This window comes from Mizuhopecten yessoensis, unplaced genomic scaffold (genome assembly GCF_002113885.1).
Source record: "Mizuhopecten yessoensis strain PY_sf001 unplaced genomic scaffold, ASM211388v2 scaffold7907, whole genome shotgun sequence".
Lineage (NCBI taxonomy): Eukaryota > Metazoa > Mollusca > Bivalvia > Pectinida > Pectinidae > Mizuhopecten > Mizuhopecten yessoensis.
This window is the reverse complement of record NW_018407282.1, coordinates 325,164-351,541: the sequence shown is the minus strand read 5'-3', so window position 1 is coordinate 351,541 and position 26,378 is coordinate 325,164. Positions and strand designations below refer to the sequence as shown.

Below are 26,378 nucleotides of genomic sequence, written 5' to 3'. Positions count from 1 at the left end.
TAATGTAGGTTTCAATTATAATTAGATACAAAATAGGCTCCCCATCTTCGCACGCCTCATACGCCTCGCACGCCTCACATCTCATCACAGATCTCGCAGTCCTCCGCCCAAAAATACTGTCTCGATATCATCTTCTGGATATTAAGAACACATTTAATGATATGCAGAAAGTACATTTGTTCTATAGACAGTTCACACTTGAGTGGAGCGCAAGTCAAATCTTACGTAAGAGTTGTCAACAGAGAGATGTTCTGTCGTTTTTAATGATGAATAATGGTCATAAACCACATATCTTCTGACATATGCAACACGCGATTCGTAAAGTGTGACGTTTAAATCACACACAACCCCACTCAAACAAATTTCCCGCCTTTGCCAACAATGTAAATAAGCCTGAAAATTGTAGGAACTCATCCAGAATACCCGCCAGTTCACAACTGGGAAACTCGTTCAGCGTTACATCTACAAGCAGGTAAGTTATAAAGGGCATTGCTAGTTTTATATGTAAGCTCTCTTTATCTATGATATCCTATATGATATTATGATTTTGTTATGGAGTTATCTGAAACATATATAAATCCTCTACAACGTTTCATTATATAAATCTCTGTTTACTTGCAGTATGGAAAACCAGATAAACATGCATGATGATGGAGAAGTGATCATGGACCTATACTTGCATGTTTCACCGCCCAAATTTGTTATGAGAGGGACGATTCAGAGAATGACGTCAGTACCAACCGGAACGTTGGTAATATAAACTATGATGAGGACAACGATGACTCCATGATCGGATCCGTCATATGGGAATGTTTGACCATTGGAATCCAAATATTATGTTCTAGTGCAAATTTATTCCCCTTAATTTTATCCATGGGTCAACGAGGTGGACAATTATATGCAGAATTCAAACCGTTTCGGTTCTTAAAGGCGTTTCCTATCGAGCAACCCATGGGGAAATGGTTGTCATTCAAAATCTAACGCACCGCCCCACTACGCACAAGCAAATTTCTTAACCACACCCACCTTCTATATAATTCGAAAGAAACTTGGAATCAACTCATCCTTCACCGAAGAGTTAAACATGGCGGATGTGTTTCTGACTGATCTGTTGGAGAAATACAGCGAGGGTGATGAAGAAGCCAAAGAAAATTTAAAAGATTTAAAGCGGAAATTAGACAGTTTGGGAATGTCTCCTAAGAAACAGAAGACACAAACAGAACCGAAAGCATCTTGTTCTAAGGACTATTCGGAAGGTTCTCCCGCGAGTCGACATATGCGAAAGAAAGACGAGAAGAAGCAGCTGAAGTGTGAACGTTGTGACAAAACACTAAGTACTAGGAAAAGTTGTTTACAACACATCAAAGATCACATGTCACAATTTCCATGTCGCCAATGTGATTACTTAGCAACACGAAAGTCCGGTTTAAGACGCCACATTTTAAAACAACATCGTGTGTCTGAGGAGGTACTCTGGCGTTGTGATCGATGTCATAAAACATTCGTGCGAGAAAGTACATTACGCAAGCACGTGAAGAAATATCATGTCAAGCCTTCTAGTATTCAGAAAAAAACACTAGAAGTTCAAGATGGTGGTAATGTCTTGCGAATTTTACCACAAGAGGATGAAACACAGCAAAACATTAACGACGGGTCGGCGAAAACTGATGATGAATCAACGGATGCAGATATACAACAGGATGATATACAACGAGTTCCCGAATTTCACGATGAACAACCAGAAAATAATATCCAACAAGAAGATGACACGCAACGGCATCAGAACGCAGACGAAAGCAGCCTGAACGGAGCAGCCAACTTGCGAAACATATATCCTAACAAGGACGAAAACGGAGATTTGTTGACATTTTACTCAAACGTTAAACATGAAGTTAAAGAACATTTACATCAAAGATGTATTGCGTTGAATGGCATCAAGTGGTATTTGTGTGTACAAGTGGAACTCGAAAAGGAGGATAGAGAGGGAAATGTGCAGAAGGCCTTTCCACATTTTAGAAGCAACAACTACGTATTTTTACCGAGTGAACTCTTTGATGATGATGATTTAAAAAGTGCATTTAAAAAAATGTTTTCTAGTTTCGAGGAATACATTCGGGAAGGATCAAACTGGATTTTAAAAAAAATCATAAAACAAGAAGAGGTACAAAACAATATTTCTGTTAATGTATTTGGTTGCGAAGAAAAAACAATTAGTCCCTTGTATGTCACAAAAATCAGACGGTCAGTTCACCACGTGAATCTTTTGTTTCTTCAAAACGAGGAAGAAACTCATTACTGTCTCATTCGTGATTTGAACACATTTCTCAAAAAAACCCAAAAAATGTCACCAAAAAACTCACTTTTGTCAATATTGCCTACAAGGATTTATTAAAAAAGATATATCAAATGACCATATTGAATATTTCTCACGATACGACCCACAACATGTAGAATTACCGAACGAAAAACAGAACGGTTTGGAACTCAAAGATTTTGACAAACAGCTTGAAGTACCATTCGTAATATATGCAGATTTTGAAACTTTTGCACAAAGTATGAATACATGTAAACCGAATCCTCAAAAATCGAGTACTGTGGCACTGACAAAATTCGAACCTTGTGGGTTTGGATACCAAGTTGTGTGCATTGACGAAAAGTATACGAAATCACCTGTTATTTATAGGGGGTCGAATCAGAGACGTATATACTGACTTTATATGTCTCTGGTCGAATGTATCTAAAACATTTTTAGAAAATCTCATAGAAGAAGAAAACATGATCAAAATAGTATTGAATATTCCAGGGGTGCAGGGAGCGAAAGTGAGCGTAACCCCTGGATATCGAGGATGTGCATGTTCAATATTAGGATTGATCAAGTTAGTCATATACGTTGCACAAAAGGTAATTAAGGGAAAAGATCAGAAAGGTTCAAAATTACACATACACAGAGGTTATAGAATGAATAAAGATCATACAAAGGTGGGCACCGAGGTCGCTTTCGGATATCTTGTTTCAGAGATCATTTATCAATGGATTGTTGTAGATGCACTACTACAAATCACTTGTTGTAGAATCAATTTGTATACCTCACCTAGTCTGAAGGACCGGTGAGGTTAAAATGCCTTTGTACAGCATCCGTCAACATTTTCTGTAAATCCCTACTTTCATTATTGGTCTGGAGCATTATTAGGTGAAGATTCAATTTTGTATGAAAAGGCAGTCTGGCTCCCGTGCCTAGGGAGGAAGGGACATCAAATCTGAATTTGTTGAGATTACTTTTAGAATTTGAATCAAATCCACATAAGTTTATAATGTTTGTGTATAAAATGCATTAATTTGGCATTGAGAATATATATCCTAATTATGTGATGGCTATCGCTGGTGAGCTTTGCAATCATTGATTGCACTTGTTCTTCTGATCAGTCTGGTGGATTTTGTTCAAAATTCGTCTGGAGCATTATTTGGCGAATATAACTCATTGTTGTATAAACAGAGGTGATAAAATAATTTTAACAAATTAAGTTTGCAGTTGATATCAAGCCTTTTGTTGAAGGACACGGAATATTAATTCAACCCCTGGAGCCAGGGTTTGGGGCAGTAGAGAAATTCAAAATTTGTTTTGTTAACTTAGTTGAGTGCTTTGCTTTTCAACTGAATTTCCCTTTGGAACCAGAAAGCTAAATGTTTTGTTGAAGGATAATTTTGACTACATGCATGGTACTGAGGTATGGATCCCAAAAATTGAAATAACAATGTGAAGGATGCAGGACACTATAATTATAACACGTTGTAAGATAATAACAAACATTAAATGGAATGACCTATCTATCTTTTCAGAAGGAGGCACATACCAGCCAATGCAGTAGTGGTACAGCTCGCAGAGGAAAACACAAAATTTACAAACTATATATTGGATGGCAGCACTTTTTCAGCGGAGAATATAGAGTAGTCGCTGTCAAAAAAGGTGGAGGTACAAGACTAATGGAATACAAAGCAGACGAGGACTTAAGTGTGGAGGCTATCATCAGGAGAGGTGCACAGTTTTTCCCCCCAACAGAATAAGTCAGCTAGGTGCCTTGAATGACATGGAGGTTTCTCTTGCTTGTTATTCCAGTGAAAACCTAGAAAGATTCACAGATTTTGAAGACAAAGAATGCTCCCTTCGGGAGTACTTCAAAGCAAATGGACTATTTTCTTCTCAGTACCATTTTTATATAAGAACTAAAGTGAAGCATGATACAACCGTTACGAAAGAAGTGTAAAATCAGTGTAAACAGATTTTTCTAGTGAACAATGAGTTACCTGGTAAACTTAAAGTAACCTTCAAAAGGAAATCAGTTCCAAAATATCTGAACACTGAAAATTCAATTTCTTGTGCTTCCATGAAAACCTGTTATGGTTTGGCAACGCATGATGAAATCCCGTATGCGCAGTATAATTGTTTGACTGATGATGGATTTCTAGTTACACATATTGCAAAGGATGACAGGCTGTATTTAACACAATTAGATGATGGTACATATCAATTGCATGACTACACAATCACCGGTGCTTCAGGTGAAATCATATCTGGTCCCGACACAATCTTTGGCATGAATGATGGCGATCTAATGTTGCGCCTCATTGCACAGTTGCATAACCAAAACATTCTATACCGCTGGTTTAAGGATGGAGATGTAGTTTTTGAAGGACTGGATGCATCTGTTATCAAAGTAACATCTCCAGGAGAATATTCTGCTGGGATATGTTCTGATAGGAAATTGAATATGTATGATATGAAGTGTATGGTGAGGGAATGTTTATTGCAAAGAGATGCAGGACAATTGCCAGATCCATCCGTACATACAGAAGTGTTGGGTCTGTGCATGCATCCAGAACAGTTGTCCAGTTCATACATGCATACACAGCAGGTTTCAGGTCAGTCAATACATACAGAACAGTTGTCTGATATATATATGCACACAGAACAGTTGTCTGCTCCAACCATGCACACAGAACAGTTTTCTGATCCAACCATGCACACAGAACAGTCGTCAGGTCAGTCAGTGTACACAAAACAGTTTTATGATCCAACCATACACACAGAACAATTGTCGGGTCCAACCATGCACACAGAACAGTTGGCGGGTCCATCCATGCACACAGAACAGTTGTCGGGTCCAACCATGCACACAACACAGTTGTCAGGTCCAACCATGCACACAGAGCAGTTGTCAGGTATATCAGGAAATACAAAAGAGGTGTCTGATCCATTCATGCATACACATCAGTTGTCAGGTCAATCAGTGAATACTAAAGAGTTATCCAATCCATCCAAGCACACAGAACAGATGTTGGATCCGCCAAAACATACAGAACAGTTATTAGTTTTGTCAGGACTTGCAGAACAATTGTCAGCTCCATCGGGACATACGGAACAGGATCCATTTCCTTTAGCACAAAAACAAATGTCAGTTCCACCAGGATTTGCAGGAAAGTGTTCCTTCCCGTCAAACCAGTTTTCAATTCCATCCAAAGTTCCCAATACCAGTGGAACAAAAGAGACATTTTATGATATGGGATGCACCTGTTTGCCAAAGGTACCTATCACAGACATAACTTTTGGTGAAGAGATTGGTAGGGGAGCCTTCGGCACTGTCAGAAAAGCTGAATGGCTTGGAACAGAAGTAGCGGTAAAAGAAATCCAGGTGAAGCGCATGAAATTTGCAAAACCATTGATTAAGCAGGAATTGTGCATACACAGTAGAGTCCGTCATCCGAACATTATACAGCTTATGGCCTACACACTTGATAAAAGCAAACTGTTGATGATTTCTGAACTAAATGATGGAAAGAACCTTGAAGAAATTATCTTCAGTGGGGAGTATGAAGGGAAAATGTCAAATGAACAGAAACTGTATATAACCAGGAATGTTATGCAAGCTGTTGCCTACCTGCATAATCAAATTCCAGCAATAATACATAGGGATATCAAACCTGAAAATATTTTAGTGTCCTCCGATTTCAAACGAGTATGTCTGTGTGATATGGGAATTAGTAAATTAAAAACAATGAATACTATGGCAACCACAATGGATGGAACTTCAATACAACCAGGAACACCATCCTATCAGGCCCCAGAAGTGCTATTGAGTAGGAAAGGTGGAACTACAAAATCAGACATTTGGAGTGTTGGATGCACATTATCCGAATTGTTCACAGAAGTCCCAACATGGAATGTTCCGCTAGAAGTTGAACCAGTAATGTACGTTATAAGTTGTATGAAAGATGGTAGACAACCAGACTCTATGGAGTTGTCTGCTAGCAAGTTTGCCTCTTTGAAATCTTTTTCCAATATCCACTGATTATATTTCGATGGCCAACCATCGAATTTTACGAACCATTCGACATTTTTCTTCAATGTACCACAGTGCGTTCTCGTTTTTTTCCACTCTTTGTAATTCCGATTGATAAAAGTTCCCACTGATGTCCTGGGATCGTTCAGAAAATCGACCAATTGATATTGTGGAATCCCTTGCATACGAAACCGTTTATGTACCTTAAAGATTTCCTAAGACCACTGTTGTTGATATGCTCTCGTGAAAAGTTGTTTTAAATGTGAGATTCTCACCAGACTTCCTATCTTGAAGTTAAATTTCCTTTGCTTTCCTTTACAGTTTGTCGTTGCTTCCCCTTCGCAGTTTTCCTTCGTGTTTTCCTAAGGTACATGTAACCAAACAGTTTTGCTTTGTTGGTATCGTTTACATCTTTTGGAGCTGTGCCATTTAATGATCTGTGAGGGGTGGTATTGTAAATACTGACAAAATCTTGTAATTTGTCGATGTACTTATAAGTCCTATATTTTGTGTATCTATACATCATCGTCTCGAGTGTCCTGATCACCTTTTTGGCAAAATTTACTTTTGTTTCATTTTGGCTGGTAAAATAATGAACGTCATGCTCTCGGCACCAATTTTTCATTAATCTATTGTTTGTCTCACCTTCCTTATCACTTCTTAGACGCTTTGTGGTATTCTACTTCTTTCGACGATTTTTTTGAATATATTTAATATAGCTCTGGCCGTTTTTGTCATTATAGGTTCGACCCATCAGAAACGAGTGAATACGTCAATGACAACTAGAAGATAACGATAGCCTAAATTCTGATTTGAAAGGGAGGAAACATCAGCTAGATTTGCATCGTATTGTTCGTATGGGACAGATACTTCAACTCTCGCTCTCTTGAATGAACGTTTGATAGGTTTTTGTAAGCTATACTCGTCTAAACTCTGAATATACCTTCAAATCTTATGTAGACCTGGAGTTTTGAAACCTTTCGATTTCAATGCATGGTGAACCTTTCCGGGGCTAAGAAATGCACCTCCATTCTTCAAATTGAAATAAACCCCCTCTATACGTCGTTCTTCTTCCTCAGGCAACATATTAAAAGAGACAAAATATCATTATACAAAACTTTTATTGCAAAAGACAACGTATTATTATAATGTTACAAGAAACCAATCTTCTGCACAATTCATGGACATGACCATTTTACTGACTCTGTCTTTCCATTTATCTGTGTTAAGTTCGTTCTCCATTCAGCATTACACAATGTGATATGAAAGCGTTTCTGTCACATCTAGGTATGTTCCAGTTCACGATTTCTCGAATAAAGTCACGAATCACAACTTTGTCGTCTATGTTAATAAATGCTTCCGTTACATCACATTGATTTTCACTCATGATTTCTCGAATATGGTTTGCATATACAAAGTTCAGATGATTATTTAACCGGCTAAAGGAATCCATATTCATAAACTGTGATTCTTTAATACAAATTGTTTTTACTCCAAACTATTTTGTATTGGTTTTGGTGGATAGGGCAGGGCATAATGGTGATCTATACACTCCACTGAAAAGTTTTATCTTTCCAATATTTCAATGTTTTTCCGCACTTATAACAAGTAACGTTAACACTGACACCTTCGTGAAAAAATCCATCACACGCTTGCAGATAGGGACTCTGGCGAAGTTGGTATCCCCACTGAAAGAACGTCACCAATCGATCTGTACAGCTCGTCATGTGTTGGTGAACTGGTTGAATAGGTACATTATCCATCTATAAGTAGAATGAACACGTTGCTAATATTCTTTCCCGTAGTGTTACTTCATTGCTAGTCTATACAGTTCACCATTACATCCAAGTATCTTTCGTGTGCTCTTTCAATATGTGTTTCACTAGTCGTTTCTTACCTCTATCAGAGTAATTTTCACAATAACACACACAGATGAGGCAAATGTATCTACGACGTCTCTCGTATTCTTCAACGATTACGGGAAGTTGATCACCATCAATGTCAATTTCCACATATTGATCACCACTCATAATATATTATACTTCTACTATCTGTAAGTTAAATGCATATAGGTTGGTCTGAACTTCACCGGTTTCCTTCACGTATTTCTTTATTTTTACATGGTAGTTTTCAATGAAATGATCACCATCTCTCAAACGCTAGTCTTGCATCAAACGTTGTAATGTGTCTGAAGGCATACAAGACTGAATGACTAACTGCCAAGTCTTTTTCACTTCAAAATGATTTGTAAAAGCCAATGCTTCGTCTAAAACAACAGCACCGGAATACATCATACGAATTGTTCAGTTATTTTTGATTTTACAACGTATGCATAAGATAGACATAGCAGATTTTTTATAATTCTCCGATAGGCCTTTTCTTCGGGTTTTTTTAACCAAATAGTTTTGCAGTCTTTTATCAAACAAGTCTGTGTTTAAATCCATTACTTCAGCGCGTATATGTTCAAATGTTATATGCAAGTACCTTGTACTGTCTGCATACCGATTAACTACAACTTTCATCGCCGAAATAACAAATCTACCCCTTTCATGTTTATAAGACAAACATCATATGTTGAAAAAGACAGTCCTTTGACCACGTCGCGTGCTGTTTTGATATCATCGAAAAGTTCCAATGTTTTAGCGAAACGTTGCACAAGAAACATGTGACACAGTCTTCAATACCCGTATAGAAAAATCCGTTACTTGCAAGTTGATATGGAGAATGATGATGATGTTTAGGCCAATGTATGAACGTATCCACGCGATTGCAACACTACACCAGTGATGGATGACGTGGCTGTATGACGTTTACGCTATGTCGGATGCTATCAAACTCATAAGACATTTTCACTTTCTAGAAAGGAACATACACACTGAAGCTAGGCTTTCGGTAAGAACAATAGCTTTTTAAACAATGTACCCTTCAAACATACAGTCTTGTTTTGGTCTTTGATATACATCTTGATATCACCTTTCATCTTCACTATGAATTCTTGATCTAGTCCTAAGCGACAGAAAATCTTATTAGATGTGACTTCGTCGATGGTAATGTCTTCTCTCTTGACGAGGTCGATGTGTGCCTGTGCCATGAACGATATCGACTGGAATCCAATGTTCATTGCTGGTTTATATAGGACTTCCCATTCGTTTAACGGTTGTCTCATGCATCGTTATGTGTGTGAAGATGTGAGAGGCGTGCGAGGCGTGATGCAATGCATGATGCGAGGCATGTGAGGTGTGATGCGAGGTGTGCGAGGCATGATGCGAAGCATGCGAGGCGTGATGCGAGGTGTGCGAGGCGTGCCTATTATGTATCTACGTACGTGGTTGGGCAGTGCTAGAGTTGTTGAATGCCAACTGTGAGCGCCGAAATGGCAGCACCGGCTGTATGCTCCCCAGGGAGTCGAGAAAGATATTGACTAGTTGCAAAGGCCATAACCGCGGATAATAATTTGTGAACCGCTTTGAGACGACCTACGTTATATGAGAACCTCGAATTATTATTGTTATTTTTATTATCATGCAGTAGAATTGCTGATTTATAACGCCAATAAGTATTGATGATAAGGATAAATAGAATGTAAATAAGTTTAAGACGGAATGTTCGCAATGCAAAGTTCGTTTTCCACTTTTACTATGCATTTTGTATATGTATTGGCGCATGATAAGTGAGAATGAACGATATACTGACAATGCCATATGATGGTAAGTATCTTGACGGTTTGATTTCGCTTTGGAATTTAGGTAAAAAATTGAATACAGAGCTAGACAGGCGAGACATATAATGTCATATAGATCTACACAGAGACATGGTATACAGCCATTATAAATATTATCTAGCATTAATTATTATAGACATACGTCTCTAATACAGATGACACGAGTTTGAACAATTATACTTTTTACGAGGAAAAATTCTTCAGCTACGAAATTCACAATGAGATTCTATTTCATTTTATTATTATATATTTAACATATATAAATGGATAAGATAACAGGCTAGGCCTATATCAATCTTCTCCATGATGGTGTTAATATGACATTATATATATATTTAACATAATTATATAAATGGATAAGATAACAGGCTAGGCATAACATATATGTAATTAATATGCTATTTATATTACTGTATTATACAATTAACAACTTACTCTCTTTACACGCTCATGTCTTATCTAAATTCACGCTCATGTCAATACTCATTCACTATATGATAATATTATCTAAATTGACTAGCAACTATCAAAAATTATGTTGGAGTTAAGTTAAAAACAGAAAATAAGTTATTTAATTACATATACATGCAGAAAAGCATATATAATGGTTTGATAATATTTAAACATTTAATTACATCATCCTAACCGTTTAGATGCAATAATATACTTTTCAACAATAGAAAATATAATTCCAGATTTCAAAAGATGAACAATTCATGACATCTATACCAGAGTTGGCTATTTAAATGAGTTTCTGGAATTAGAGTAATTTGGACAAAAAGAAGATGAGGGGTAAAAAAATTCAATTGGATGACCGCATGAACAGGAAGAATCAGGTGATAGATGGTCAGCACATTTATCATAGTTTAAGTCACTAGCATTATTTCTAAGTTGGCAGAGGATAACATTTAACTTTCTAGGGCTACATTTTAGAAAAACAGGAATAATAATTATTTCATTATTCAATTTGGATTTGAATATATGTAATGATGGTGCTGAGATTGTTTCAGGATCAAGAGAGTTCCATATTCTCAGGACATCTGGAAAAAAACCTATTGCCAAATAATTAGATCTAAAGCGAGGAATATTAAATAATCTGTGTTGTCTAAGATTATGAGGTGGAACAGCATCATTAATATAAGGTTTAACAATGTCATATAAATATTCAGGTGCTATATGATTTAAGATTTTAAACATTAAAATAAGTCTGTGCTTATGACGCCTAGAAGAGAGCAGTTCAAAACCAGTTTCAGTATATATCGTTTCTGATGTGATGTTCCACTTCGTAATCCAGGTATTATTTTCATGGCCTCGATTTGTACAGATTCTAATAATTTAGCTTCACCAATAGTACAATTGTTCCAAACAACATCTACAAACAAAATAATAGGTCTTACATAAGAACAATACAGTGTAATTAAAGCATTTCTGTCAACTTTGTATTTGAATGTTCGTAAAATATTCAATCTTTTGCACGCTTACTCCATGAACATTTGGAATTGAATAAAAGACCTAAGTGATTATGATTAGTTATTTCGTTTACTATTTGACTGTCAAAGAGAAGTGGAGGATGATTACGTCTATTTTGTAACAGTTAATGCCACAGTTTTATCTGGATTAAATTTAATTTTCCATTGGTTAGCCCAATTTCTAATAGAGTCAAGATTTTCATTCAGATCCATGCATGGAGTAACCACATCTTCATCAACAATTACATGTAATGACGTGTCATCAAAAATAATGTAATATGAGTAAGAATTTCATTTGTTATATCATTAATGAGAAGTAAGAAAAGAAAGGGGCCAAGTGTAGACCCTTGAGGAACACCGGCAGTAATATTTTTGAAACTAGAAGAACACCCTTCAAAAATCACTCGTTGTTTCCTATCCGACAGATATACTTTCCCTTAACTCCATATTTCTTAATGTGCCATACTCTGTCAACGGCCTTACTGATGTCACAAAATACAAGTCTAATGTCTTTTCCTTCATCAAGAGTTTTTGAGATAAAATTATACAGGGATAGTAATTGGTTAACTGCTGAATCACCACGTTGAAATCCAGATTGATGTTCACTTATTATATGATATTTAGTAACATGAATAAATACATACTTTAAGAATTTTTTTTTCCTATAATACAACAAGAAGTTATGGCAATAGGTCTCTAGTTACTAGGATCTTCCATTCCTCCTTTATCTTTATATAGTGCATTTATATTAGACAATTTCCATGTTAAGGGTATCTTTCCAAGAGTAATAGTTTTTTGAAACAATATTTTTAGTGGTAACACAAGGGAAGGTATGAGATATTTTACAATAATGGGTGACAGAGTATATGGTCCAGCTGGTTTATTGACTTTGATCATTGATATTTGATCCCTAAATTCAAGATGACTAAGGGGAGGTAATTCTGTATCGGAAGTGTTAGTACTATCATCAATAGAGTTAGAAATGGAAGCATATCTTTTGTAAATGCTACAGCTTTGTCAATAGGATGAATCATTACGTTACCACCAACTCGTAGTGGATGAGAGACATAAGTAGAGTTAGACATATTACTTATTGATTTAGCTATACGCCACCACTTACCTGGAGGTACTGTCTTATCTGATAAGGAATTCTGTAATTTCTTAAGGTAATCGTCTTTTGGTTTTCTGATTAAGTCAATGATTTCATTACGTTTATTTCTAAATTTGAGCCAGTCACTATCCTTATTAGTATTTTTTGCTTTTCTATGTAATCTGTTTTTCTTTCTCAAATTAGACCTTATTAAATTTGTCATCCAGGGTTTGCAATTCGGGCGGATTCTATTTGTCTTGAAGGGGATGTGAATGTCCGTCAGTGTTTTTATTTTATCAATAATTAAATTATTTATTTCATCAACATCATTATTTTCACCTAAAATTGACTCCCAGTCTTCAGATTGAAGACTTTCATTAATTAAGTCCTATCTGGCTTTCTTAAATTTGTAAATAGTTTTCTTGGAAGATCTCTCTTTGAAAACTGAAGTTTAAAACAATTACATAATGGAGCCAACACTTCTGTACTCTGTACAATGTTCAAATTATTAACATAAAATATATCTATACAGGATGAGGTTGTATTGGTAATTCGTGTAGGGGGTTGAACAACATAATTTAAGTGAAATTTTGTAAGAGTTCTAGCAAGGTGTGAGTTAGGATGTAGAGTAAGCATATCTTGATTGATATCACCTGTGATAACTAGATTTTTTTTTATTAATTAGGTAACTCGGTTGTCAACAAGATCATCAAACTTTTGCCAATAACCATCACGAGAGTCAGGAGGGCTATAAATACAGCATAATAAAAATGAGAATCTATGTGCCTTATCACTTACACAGTACTATATATATAATATATATATGTGAAAGTAATTCTAAATATGACGTTACAGTGAGAGCCCCTCACTTTTGAAGAATAACATTGTCAAGTATTTACAATGGACGTAAAAGTTGTAAACGATAGAGAGATTTTGATATTTCAAAATTCTTTACTGAAATCTAGTTAACGTATAATAAAAAAAAAAATGTAACAAACTTGATACGTTTCTTTTCATTCCGAAAATTGTATCTACCCAATGATAATTTCGTCACTTTTTGCAATGTTGTGGCAGCCTCGTTTTCGGGATATTTGACGTTTCGTTGCCCTGATACCTGTACGCGCAGAGCTTCATTGACTGTCTGCGTTTGATCCAGGCTCTCGTTAAGATTCAAGATGGGTGTGCTACGTGACGAAACGAATATATTTTCATATGAAAGTTCTGGCGACGACTTAGAGTAAGTTTTTGACTTCAAATTTGCAAGAAAGTGAACGCCAATTTGGCGGTCATTTTGTGTAGGGTATTCTTTTGACATATCTCTACACTACAGTACTGTCAGTAGTGATGAGCAGGTTGGGTACTCCTGCATTTGGGTAACAGTTACCCATTCGAGTAACAATTTTATTACTGATATGGGGAATAAAGTGAAAATAAAAACACACAAAGTTCTTTTATACATTATAAACAAAAAGGGCGTCATTCTTTCAACATAATATTTTTTTTTTATCACAATACGGTACAATTGTGCATAAAAATATGTTAATTCAGTTGTCTAAATTTTTGTCAACATGACAAGTTATATCACCTCCATTGCTTATAGTGTGTTGTAGAGTAGCTTTAAATAGCACACAGAAAAAATCATGCTTATACCTGCATTTGCACTGGATAGTCCCTACACTCTGAAGTCAATGGAGAACTAGGTCAGTGATATGGTTTGTCATTTTCTCTAAAACTTCGACATCAGAATTGATAATTTTTTATGCACAAATGTACATCATTGTTTTATTTATTGGATTAAGTTGAAAGAAAATCGCCCTTTTTTGGTCCAAGTGTTTAAAAGTACTTTGGGTATTTTTATTTCACTTTATTCCCCATTTCAGTAATAAAATTGTTACCGTACTCAAATGGGTAACTGTTACCCAAATGCAGGATTATTACCCATATGCGCCATTGTGCTACAAACTAAATTTGTTATGACATACTTGATACGTCTTTGTTTGTAGTTAACTTTTTATTGTGTAACTTGTATATAAATATGAAACTAAGTAACATTGACGAGGGTAACCATGTTAAAGAAATCATCACTCATGCAGCGTTTTGTCACCTGACGTGTCAATGCAAGTAAGGTGTCGCAGGATTTGCTGGAAGATCATGATCACTTGCATTGTGAAAAGCCTCTGGGTTTTACTTTGGGCGTCTCTGTAGTGCTAGAAGTGTATTTTAGATAGCCTCACCCATTTGAGCTTGGAAAATCCCACTTTAAATAACCCATCCTAGCCTAACCCATCTGGCCCTAACACCAGACTTAGACATTTTGACATATATGCTAATATAGGCCTATAGATGTTTGGTGTGGGAATTCCACGTTTTCATATAGCAGTGCGCGCTGGCCCCACACCAGACATCTATACATCAAAATGTCTTAAGTCTGGTTTTAGGGCCAGAGGAAAGAAATAAGTTTGGGCTGATCATTAAATTCATTGCATCAAATCAGAGTGCTTGAGTGAAGTAACACAGGTACAGTACATTTACTGCTTAGCTTTCTGAAACACGACGTTCATCACATCAGTTGTATTTTGGCACGAATCGGGCAAATAAGTTTAAACAATTGGAAGGGTGACCACCACTCCTATAACATAAGAGGCCGACCAGCAGCCTTTTTTCTATCGGATACAATTTTGTCGAGGCAGCACCTGTGAAGAGTATCTCACTGTGTAAACCTCTAGCACTGTTTGGATAGGTTGACCAAAGGAGTTTGACGCTATATCAATATATATAATAGCCTAGATGGGAAAAAAACCCTGTTTACTAGTCTATTCTATAAAAAAACGTCCAAGCTAAATGTTGATCTTTAACAATAATTATCTAAATGTACAGTGGGTAGTATCCTGACTTTGGGAGGGGGGGGGGGGGACTTTACTAGGGGTAATAAGTAAATGGAGTCGGAAGGTATGGTTAAAACATTGAGGTTATATTTAAACATATCTAAGGTCTGAAAATACTGAAATACATATAATAGTAATTTCTGTATACATGCATACAACTTGATATTTTTGGGTAATTTGGTCTGTTACATTAGATGGGAAAGAAAAAAAATCATTGTTTTGCAGTGACAACAGGTCACACAAATAAAGTTTTTTCAATATCAGAAAATTTAGTCAAAGCTAAACTATAAGTACCTTACTGATAAATGGATTTTATTTTCCAGAAATTTGGATAATGATGTCAGAGAAGAGGTGCTGGCGAACAATTTGAAGCATCAACGGAAACCATTAAATAAAAACACAATGAGACTAAGCAACCTGCAAACAGACAATGGTTATCAAGGCTCCAGTAGGAAGACCGGGGTCAAGAGGTCAAGGAGAGGAGAAAACTGTGAGTACAATAATAAAGACCAGAAAGCATGTGTTCATCTAAATGCTGCAAACACTTTTGAATTACTATTTCCATATTTTTTTGGTATAGAGCTTTTTTGAAGCAAACAACTTAAAATTATGAAGATAAAGATTTTGCATATACAAATCTGGAATTATGTTCAATATTTTCATATTTTGGTATTTAAAAATGAAGGAAAAAAATGCAGATGAATATTTGAGTCACATAAATTGTTTTTACTTTTTTTTTGGTAAATGGAATTAACTTATATATATGCATGTGAAATTTGAATATTTTACTGATACATCTACATTCATTCTGAAATTTCAGTGAAGTATCTTCTGAACTTGGTGGAGAAGGAAGACGACCTGGAACTGAGCATGGAGGTGGGCGAGCCCAGTATATCAGCGTTTGCAGAACTCTTTATGGAGCCTGAAAAAATGAAGGTTGGTTATGTAGTTCAGCACCTTGATCAAAATATGAGTTCAGACATTCTTTTTATCAATATATCCCAGAAAAGCCATATTAAAAATATGATAAATGGCTGTGACCCAGGACAGGGTTTGGATTGTTCCCCTGTATAGTGTCCCCCCCTTTCGATATTATCATTTTCCTCTAAAAAAAATTGCACACTTTATGCAAATATTTACGGTAGTGTTTAACCCTTTCACTCTTATGTAACCTTAGTAGACTACCATGCATTGATATGGATGAGTCCATTGATATGGATGAGTCCATTATGGTCTACAGTGGTGAAAGGGCTAAGAAACTGAAATAAAGTTTACTTTGCTCCTAGAACTGGTGGAGAGCTCCTTAACTCATTCACCCCTGAAATTTCATGATGAACTCTTCCAACCTTTGAATTGGAAGAGTTCAAATGTGTCTTCTGGGCTGAATGAGTTAACAGGCTTATTGTAGGGCAGCCTGTGACAAAATTCTCCAAATATAAAATGTCTACATGTGAAAGAAAAATGATGAAACTTGCTTTTAGAAAGTCACGTTAAAAATAAAGGAAGAAAATAAGAGAAAAGAGAACATGACTGATTAACCTTAATATGAAAATTGCTTTATTATCCCTAGGTGTGGAAAGATTTCATGAACAGCTCGGAGGAAGAGCAGGGCCGAATTCTGCAGGAAAAAGGAAGAATTGCAGTGAATAGCAAAGAAAAACGTACAGAAAACAGAAATGACAACAAAGATCTCGATAACAGTTGGGAGGAGATACCAGATAACAGGGCGGGTACGTTATGGTGGCTATTTTTCAGGGTGCTCTCCCCTGCTAGGTCACTATCAACTACCCTTCCTTTACCTTGATTTCAAAGTAGGGTTTACTTGAAAGGTCAGCCTCATTTCATATGAGGTAAATTTGAGTTTCATCATATTGAAATTTGAAAAGAGGTAAAATTGTGGTCATCAATTGTCCTGATTTTAAAACACAAAGAAAAGTTGTCTGGGTCAGTCCCCTGTGTCTGGGCTAAAATCCTCCACAACTAAAACACCTCCAGTGTCTGTTTACACCTAAGGTATGTTTGCTTGAATGGTTAAGCATGTTGTTTTCTTGAATGAGTGATACATTGATTCTGTAAACATATTAGCCTTTAATGTTTTAATTTTGTTTTGCTTTTGTAATCAATTTGAGTAATTTAAAGTTTTAAGAAAGGTGTTAATTGTTAATTAAGTCCATACTAAAAAAAAGATCAAATGGTTATTATGTTTTAAATAGTATTAAATCATTTTAGGTAACAAGATTTCGAAAACGTTTTGAAAGATCACAAAAATGAAATCTACTTTTTTTCATTCTCGTTTCATGACATTTCTTTTTCTAATTAATAGTTTTAGCAATTATTTATAAATTTCTAAAGATTAATTATGATTTAAAAACCCGATCACTTTTGTTTTAAATTACTTTACAAATTACATCTGTAAGTAGACAACCACAATGAGTAATCATGAAAAAATATAGCATTCTAATATCAGTTGGGAGAATGATGAGTAGTATAAGTACAAAATGTATTGAATTATGTTTTTTCTTTTGTTTAAAAGAAAACAAAGTGTCTATATGGCTAAACTAACCAAAAATTAGCACAATGACGTTAAACCCCCTTGGAAATTAACCTAAAACACCTAGCTAGTCAACAATGTTTTTACAAGTACTGCTACAAAATTTATATCTGGCTGACATTAACTTATATTGCACTCTCAGATGCTTGACTGATCATACACATTAAAGATAGAAAATAAATATTTAAGTGACTTGAATTTTATAAAAATTACTTGGACTGTGCTACCAAATTGGAACAGTTTCTTGTGCAAATGACCTTAACCTTTTACTGGACTGACCCTTACCGCTGATTTGTACTTGTTGAGTTAATATATATACACTATATAGAAACGTTTTTATTTTTAGTTCATCCAGCCTTTACCCCAGAAGAGTGTTATCAAAGACTTGACAGGAACATCAGACTTTTTCTCAAACGAAGAAATATTCCTGTGGTAGGTATATTCATCCAGTTCCCGATATTGCAATTTTGAAAAATAATGTTGCAGGGCACTTATTAAATATTTCAGACATTTTCTGGTATGATAACAGTATTATTGTGACAAGGTTTTAATTAATACTGGAATCTTTTTATCTGCAGCATTGATTGAATAATATGAAACCTTTTGAGGTTATTCTTGCCCTGTATTCATGGCACCAAGCCATGACTGCTTTTGTTTATTTCTGTACCAAACATTGGATCAGAGCTGCCATTTATGAAATGGAATGGAATTAGTGATCAAGATTTGCAGGTCTGCCGAACTTTTTCATAGATAAACAAAACAGGCAGACACTTCAAATTTTGATGCACCTTATCACTGATGAAAGGGAGATAACACCTTGATGAAAAATAAATTTGAATGCCGAAAAATGTGTGGAGAAGATTAAGCATTTACTGTCCAATTGAAACAGGATCCTGATTTTAAACACATTTAAAAAAATATAATTCCTTATTAATGAGCATGGTAGAGAGAATTTCTTGAAAAATACAAAAATTCTACCTACAAACAGGGCCTACTTGTATAAAACATCTCAACTCTTGAGATTTCCTCAAGTCTTAGAATTTCCATAGACAATACATTGCTTGAGATTTTCCTTAACTTTGAGATGTTTTATAAAACTGGGCCCTGGTATGTAACTATTTTTGGAAAGAAAATGAAAAACAGTAATGCTTGTGTTTGACCTTGTACAACTACATTGTAGATGTACAAACAATGCTTTTGTTTGACTACATTGTAGATGTACAAACAATGCTTGTGTTTGACTACATTGTAGATGTACAGACAATGCTTGTGTTTGACTACATTGTAGATGTACAGACAATGCTTGTGTTTGACTACATTGTAGATGTGCAAACAATGCTTTTGTTTGACTACATTGTAGATGTACAAACAATGCTTTTGTTTGACTACATTGTAGATGTACAAACAATGCTTGTGTTTGACTACATTGTAGATGTACAGACAATGCTTTTGTTTGACTACATTGTAGATGTACAGACAATGCTTTTGTTTGACTACATTGTAGATGTACAGACAATGCTTTTGTTGCACAAAATATTAAAGTTATTGACATTGTTATACTTGAAATCAAAATATTTCCTTGCAAATTTTATATACAATTATTCTGATTTGTTTTAGGGAATCCTTCATGGTTTAGAACAGGATTTGATCTCATTCTTCAAGGACTGGCCGGGGTCAGTTTACGTGTCCAAGCTGACGTCCAGTTTTGAAAGAATGCTCCTCCATGCCATTTGTCAGTACCTAGATCTCTCCTCCTCAAGTAAGTGAAAGTTCCACTTCATTAAAATTAAATCTGGGCCCGTGTTCATGGTACTACTGAAGGTTTGTGCCAAGGATTTGTTTTGCTAAGTTTTACTGCCGAATACAAGCTGTTTCCCCTAGCTAAAAAGTGCCCTATTTTTCTCAAAATGACCAAAAACTAAGGAATATCTTTCAAATTTCATTAAAAATAATGCCACATTTTCGAAATCATAAAGGAACGGGCTGTTAAAAAAATTAGGTATATAAAACAAAAGTGTGATCAAATAGTATTTCAACTCTTTAAGGTCAGTGGAATCTAATAGTTAACACTTAGAATAAAAATGGTACTCGGCTACAATATCAAGTCAGATATGTGAACATCATATAAGATTTTAACTTACTTTCTTTCATTGGGAAATGAGCTTTAGTACTGAATTTGAATTTGAACATTTGATGATTTTGAAGACAAGATCACGGTCAGATAACTAAGAATACATTTAACCAGATATCAAAGTTTGTTTACACCATTTCTTTATTTGATAGGTTTTGATGAAGGCAACTGTCGACGGACACACGTCGAGAACAAATTCTCCTCGTTCACCCCTCCCTCCGTTCTCCTCAGCAGCTATCTACAAAGGGCAGCAACGTCATGGCAACATAACTCCCAACCGGGCAACTGTGTGTAATCTGTACCTTTGTTACTCTCCACATTGCCATATTTATCAACTACCAATTGTCAGTTGGTATCTGGATATCTATGGATGACAAGTCTTTTTAGATTTTTGTTGTTCTTTGGTAGAAAGTACCAGTTGTGATTTATACAGTTATGATTTGCCTTGGTTCAGTTAAGTTTGTTAATGCAAGTTTTCTTTAAATTTTGTATGGAACATCTGTTTTGTTTTAAAATAAAAGCCTTTCTGAAATTTTTTATGGACAAACCCAACAAAAAAGGAAAATACTGACATTTGAAATATTAAGTTCAATGTTGAAATCAACATTTTTTTTTATTAATGAAAAAACATGCATTTACATTTTAACTTCGAAATTTTTAAAAGAAATAAACTTATCACTCTGACTGTAAACAGTTTTTTTTTTTATCAATGTATACAAACTAAAGCATGTTTGATTTTAAAGATTGTACAGTGTGTAGAAAAGATATAAGAATATATTTCAAATTTACATATGAAGAATCGGAAGAACATGTATTTGAATACAAGCTATTGGAGCTTATGCGTAGAAAACAGACATTATGCAATAATTAGATAAAAAGTGCTGTACATGTGTGCTATTTTCATATCTTACATTTATTTACAAATGTATATTTACACATTTATTGTGCACGTGTTGTAAAAATATCAGGCTGCCAGCAAACTTTAAAGAATGGTCTTATGAGTTATTGTTACATGTGTTCGTCAGGAACATGGTATTGAAATGTATACATTTCATATATAGTTTTTAAATGATATACAAATGTACATGTATATTTAATTTATTAAAATGATACTGGTATGTTATATTTTATTCTTTAACAAGAAACATAACTTTGGCAAAGTTTTTTTTTTTTTTTTTTAATATAGATACCACTGTAATATATATTTTATTTATGTAATATATATTTTACAGGCTTAAATTTCCTGTTTACATGACGAAAATGTGTCCGACACTAGCTGCAGATATGCTGGCTCATTAACTGGCCGGTTTACACATTTTGACTTAACAGACACATCTATACATGTAGTACCATGCTGCTTTTAAAATTGCAAAGTTGGGAGCCTGGACTAGGTTGCAGCATTCCACTTTCAAAACTTCACTAGCTGGTAGAATTTTGAAATGTATTACTCACCAGTGTTGAGTAAACTCCGATTAACATGTGTCGTAGTGTCAAATGTATGAATATTTGGAGGGTAAACTGTACATATATATGTCTGATGTCAGTTGTGTTGTAAAAAGTTTTAAAATCCTGAAGGTATCGATACGGTTCAAAAATTGGCCAGAAAGTAAAGCTTAGTGAAACTGAACAAGTGTGATTTCAGTCCCGGTCCCAAGTTTCAATGGGCAATGGATCTTGGATTTTTCTGCAAGTGAAAATTTATACACAGGCAAACGAGTTGTGGAAGTCTGTTTTTTTGTTTTTTTTTGAAATTCAGATGATTGTATTTTAGGATTTTATAATTGTTTTATGGCATTAAATTTTCGTTGGTGCAGGTGGGAAGGAGTTACCTCCCTTATTGACTATTATTGAAACATGTTTGGTATGTTTTTTTTGGAATAGCTTTTATTAAGATATTTATAAATGATTTTAAATGAATGAAATTTCAACAGTCTAATAATGCTTGCATTAGAGAAACAAATATAAGGTTCTTTACAAAATTTGAAGAAAAAATTGTTTGAAATAATATTGTTAAAATTGATATTTGCCCACCTCCATTTGTTATGTGTTTATTTGTGAAATAAAGAATATTCTTTCTAAAAAAGAAGTTGATGAAGAAAATAAGTATGTGTACAACCCATAATAATAAATGTTATGAAACGTAATTTGATCGTGTCCCTTGTTTTTCAACTTTGTTGATAATGATCGATTGGAAGGTCAATATAAAACAGACTGGAAAAGTCAAACTTCACATCCCAGACAAGACTTCAGTACGACTTTATTTGACCTTTGACCTGGGTGAAGGTTACTGTAAACCAAGTTCAGTGCACTGTACAACTTCTGTTGCATTGTCGCTACACTCTCCGACAGGATCGTAGCTACTCCAGGGGCTACGCTCTCTGACAGGATCGTCGCTACTCCAGGGGCTACACTCTCCGACAGGATCGTCGCTACTCCAGGGGCTACACTATCTGACAGGATCGTCGCTACACTCTGACAGGATCGTCGCTACTCCAGGGGCTACGCTCTCCGACAGGATCGTTGCTACTCCAGGGGCTACGCTCTCTGACAGGATCGTCGCTACTCCAGGGGCTACGCTCTCAGACAGGATCGTCGATACTCCAGGGGCTACGCTCTCGGACAGGATCGTCTCCCTTGGCCAGCGAAGATGATTCTGGTGATGCAGGTACCTTCAAGTTTTATCAAGATATCATTAACAGTTTAAAACTTGACAGTGGAATAATGATATCAGAACAGCCAGTTGCCTTCATTGAAAGGGGAGACATAATAAGTCCTTTGAAATAGAAGTGTTGTACAGTAACCCGTTAAATACTTAATGAGAGTAAAACCAAACAAGGATAATACATTTTGATAGCTTTTATTCTGATATATATATATATATGTAAATATGTAATATATTTATGCAATATAAACATTCAACATTATTTGATCAACCAAAATATACATTGTAAATATCTTCTCACATTATGTCAATGACGTGAAAAAAACAGACAATGAAACCCAGTTATTACAAACTCGAGAAAAAAACTTGATTGGCCATGTTTAATCAAAGTAATTTCTTAGTCTAACCGCTTACACAATGATCAAAGATCGTATTTTGGGGGGACATCTAAAACCCCCTGAGTTAGCCTTTTGTGTGTGTGTGTAACAAAAGTTTTGAAATAACAGGATTTGATCATAATTATATGTAACACATTTGTAAACATGTAATATCAAGTTATAATCAGGATTAAACGAGATATGTAGTTTGTAACAGTAAATGACTTAAGTGTACTTGTTGATACAAGGCTATTATCCAATAATAATATATTAATATGTTTTCACACATTTCATTAGGTACTGCACATTATCACAAATTAATATTCTGAGCACAGGGGCGAAACACAGTTTATATGTAGTAGGGTATATAAGGTTTATATTTTTTGTCCCTAATACTTGTACATTGTGTCTTGCCCCTGTGATTCTGAGGGTGATTAGTCATGTCGTAACACATCTGGGATATAATAATATCACACGAACCTTCACATATATAACATCTGAACTAATGCATACTTTACACTTTATACATTAAATGATTTGTACATTTCACTTTCAACTAAACTGAGACATATATACGTGTAACTCTTTATATCAACACATGCCACTCACAAATATACAGACATTTTACATTTTGTTATCGTGTTATATCGATTAATGGCCACAGTACGACAATGGCTGAACTATGATATTGCCAGTTAACTTTGAGAAACTTTGCCGAATTCATATTATAAACATTTTATCATAGAATTCATCCCATTAAGATAGAATGACTTAAACCCATCCTAAAATATCTCAACTAATAACTATGTGTTATTTGCGAAATAGTCATTAAACATCGATGAAATCAAACAATTTTTACTGTATGACTGTAAAAAGTTTGTATCTGTTCCGTCTTTACTTGAGTTAGCTCCCCTTAACCAGGAAATGATATTAATAAAAAAACAAAAAAAGGCACTTAAGAAATAAAATTGGCGCAAATCTGTCCTCTCTTACATGTTAATTTATGAAAAATTAAACATTCTGTAAGATAACATGATAAGTATGTTATTTTTTAATTTACATCAGTATATACAGGCAGGTCAAATTCAAAAAAAGAAAATGTGAAACTACTGTAAAATTGATTTCACAGAGTTGCAGTACATGTCATAGCAATTCATCAGCAATACCTAAAATGATTTCTTAAATTTCAATAATTTTGCAGGATATAAAAGGCTATTTCGATCATCTTTTGATACCCACAGTTTTCAACTTTCTCCACTCAAGATGAATGAAATGTTTACAAGAAAGTATCTATGGATCTCCTATCTCAAAAGTGACTTAACTATACACAGATAAATATTTTGGGGTTTCCCTTATAACCAGTACTAGCTGGATCAGATCTGGTCTCTTCCGTCCTGTAGGTATGTATATATAAATCCAGGCCATAGAGTACAACAACTAAATTTAGGGATATATTGTATATATGTACTTATCTAAAAGCAGAAATTGAACAAAACGAAATTGTGAATTAAATTGAATTTTACATATGATAGTATTGACAATTTGAGGTTAATTCAACTGATCTGTATTTTCAATTCTATAAAATAAATGTAAAATAACTTTTGAAATTAGACAAAAATATTGATTTGCATATAACATTGTAAAAGTTAATATCAAAAGTTCATTGTGAATTCTCCCCTATAACAACACCGTTTAAGAGAATCAGGGTGAGAGTCTGAATGGTGGTCAATACAACAAATTTGGGTATACAAGTCCTTATGTTGACCTCCTTTACTCATCTGGATTGGAAAGTCTCAAATAATAATACAGAACTGGTCCATTGTCATCAGCTGACTTATACTAGCTACAAACACCTGTCTGGTGATTAAATAATGGCCAATTTATCCCTGTATCATGATCAGTGTGCAAAACGCACTAAGGTCATGAGCTAGACACACAGTGTTAGTCACGACTTCGCAGACACACACAGTGTTAGTCACGACTTCGCAGACACAACAACTTAGATAGCCTCCATTTTCTCGCCTTATCTAGGCACTGCTTTGCTACATACATATCGTATGCAACATCCAAAATAGCTCCTTGGCACTTTGTCTTGTTGTAAAGCAAAGTCGGCTGAAATCTTTAAGTGTTTACCGTCGCCATAGTGAGGCTATGTATTGCCAACTATTTATGGCAGCAGTAGAATGTGCAGGGGAGATAACAACCCTTAACTGTGAGGACCAGTAAACAATCGTACCTTAAAATCTGACCCTTGACCTTGGCTAGGTTAGTTTATGCATGTTTCAAACTGAATGTGTTTTTTTCAGGACAAGGTATAGATTAAACGTTTCCAAGACTGTTATAATCCATACTTTGATAATTTTTTCCATAAAATATTCAAAATATTTGAAGGGATACATTTGAAATTGACAAAGAGTGGATCAGAGTTAATAAAGATCTGTTGACAATTTAAACCAGTTATACATTCTGTAGGGATCTTTACGACCAAACCGACGGCAAGTCAAAGATGAGCAGACGACACATCATCTTCTAGATTCAAAATGTTACTAAAGTAAAACTTTGTTCCAATGCATGTACAGAAAAGCTTAATCATTGCACGAAGGACTTAATTCATTGCCATGATTAAAAAAACCAAAAATGTGAAACAAAATCTTTAACAAATGAAGTAACCAAAATAACTGTCCCATGAACTATTTGGGACCCAACACAATACTGAGAATTTGTCTATGAGGATACCGAAAATATCCTGCTCCATTGGTTTTTCACAGTTGCTTAGAAACCCTTACAGCCAGTTCATCGAAGGTCCAAGGGCAAGCACCAGGCTTTGAAATTATGCTCAGCACTGACAACTCTTGTCTAAGCTATTTTTTTCTCTGTCATCAAAGAAAATCCTCCAACTGGATAGATTTAACAATGTAAATTGCATATATCATGAACACTGAGGCCCTTTGGAGAGAAAAGTTCACTTCTTCGGGTTAAAGGTCAAGGTTTGACCTTTCAACTCGGACTCGTTGCTTTTCTGGCTGCAGCGATCTGCTCTCTCTGCTGTCTGTAAGACAAATTTAAGATATGAGTCATTATACATACAATTACATATGGATATTTCAACAAATCAATTTTCAAGACAAAATATCACTGAGTCGGAGAGATCAACCTT

General features: G+C 35.0%; 2 protein-coding genes across 2 annotated transcripts in view; one reads left to right on the top strand and one right to left on the bottom strand.

Moving 5' to 3' along the window:
- The first annotated feature begins 13,673 nt into the window (after positions 1-13,673).
- LOC110454567 (R3H domain-containing protein 4-like) lies at positions 13,674-20,810 on the top strand. The gene is made up of 7 exons (XM_021504141.1): positions 13,674-13,852; positions 15,824-15,990; positions 16,321-16,436; positions 17,071-17,230; positions 18,398-18,483; positions 19,669-19,810; positions 20,335-20,810. The coding sequence occupies exons 1-7, from the start codon at positions 13,791-13,793 to the stop codon at positions 20,475-20,477; spliced, it is 876 nt and encodes a 291-aa protein (XP_021359816.1). The 5' UTR covers positions 13,674-13,790; the 3' UTR covers positions 20,478-20,810.
- A 3,224-nt stretch (positions 20,811-24,034) lies between these two features.
- The window catches only part of LOC110454566 (titin-like), a 158,651-nt gene continuing 156,307 nt past the window's right edge, over positions 24,035-26,378 (bottom strand). Inside the window, exon 18 of the mRNA XM_021504139.1 lies at positions 24,035-26,270. Within this exon, the coding sequence (XP_021359814.1) occupies positions 26,219-26,270 (52 nt within the window). The 3' untranslated portion in view covers positions 24,035-26,218. The remainder of the gene's footprint in view (positions 26,271-26,378) is intronic.

Coding starts and splice junctions, on each gene's coding strand:
- LOC110454567 (XM_021504141.1), top strand. CDS start 13,791: ATGGGTGTGCTACGTGACGAAACGAATATATTTTCATATGAAAGTTCT. Junction 16,437..17,070: donor TGGAGCCTGAAAAAATGAAG/GTTGGTTATGTA, acceptor TATTATCCCTAG/GTGTGGAAAGATTTCATGAA. Junction 18,484..19,668: donor AACGAAGAAATATTCCTGTG/GTAGGTATATTC, acceptor GATTTGTTTTAG/GGAATCCTTCATGGTTTAGA.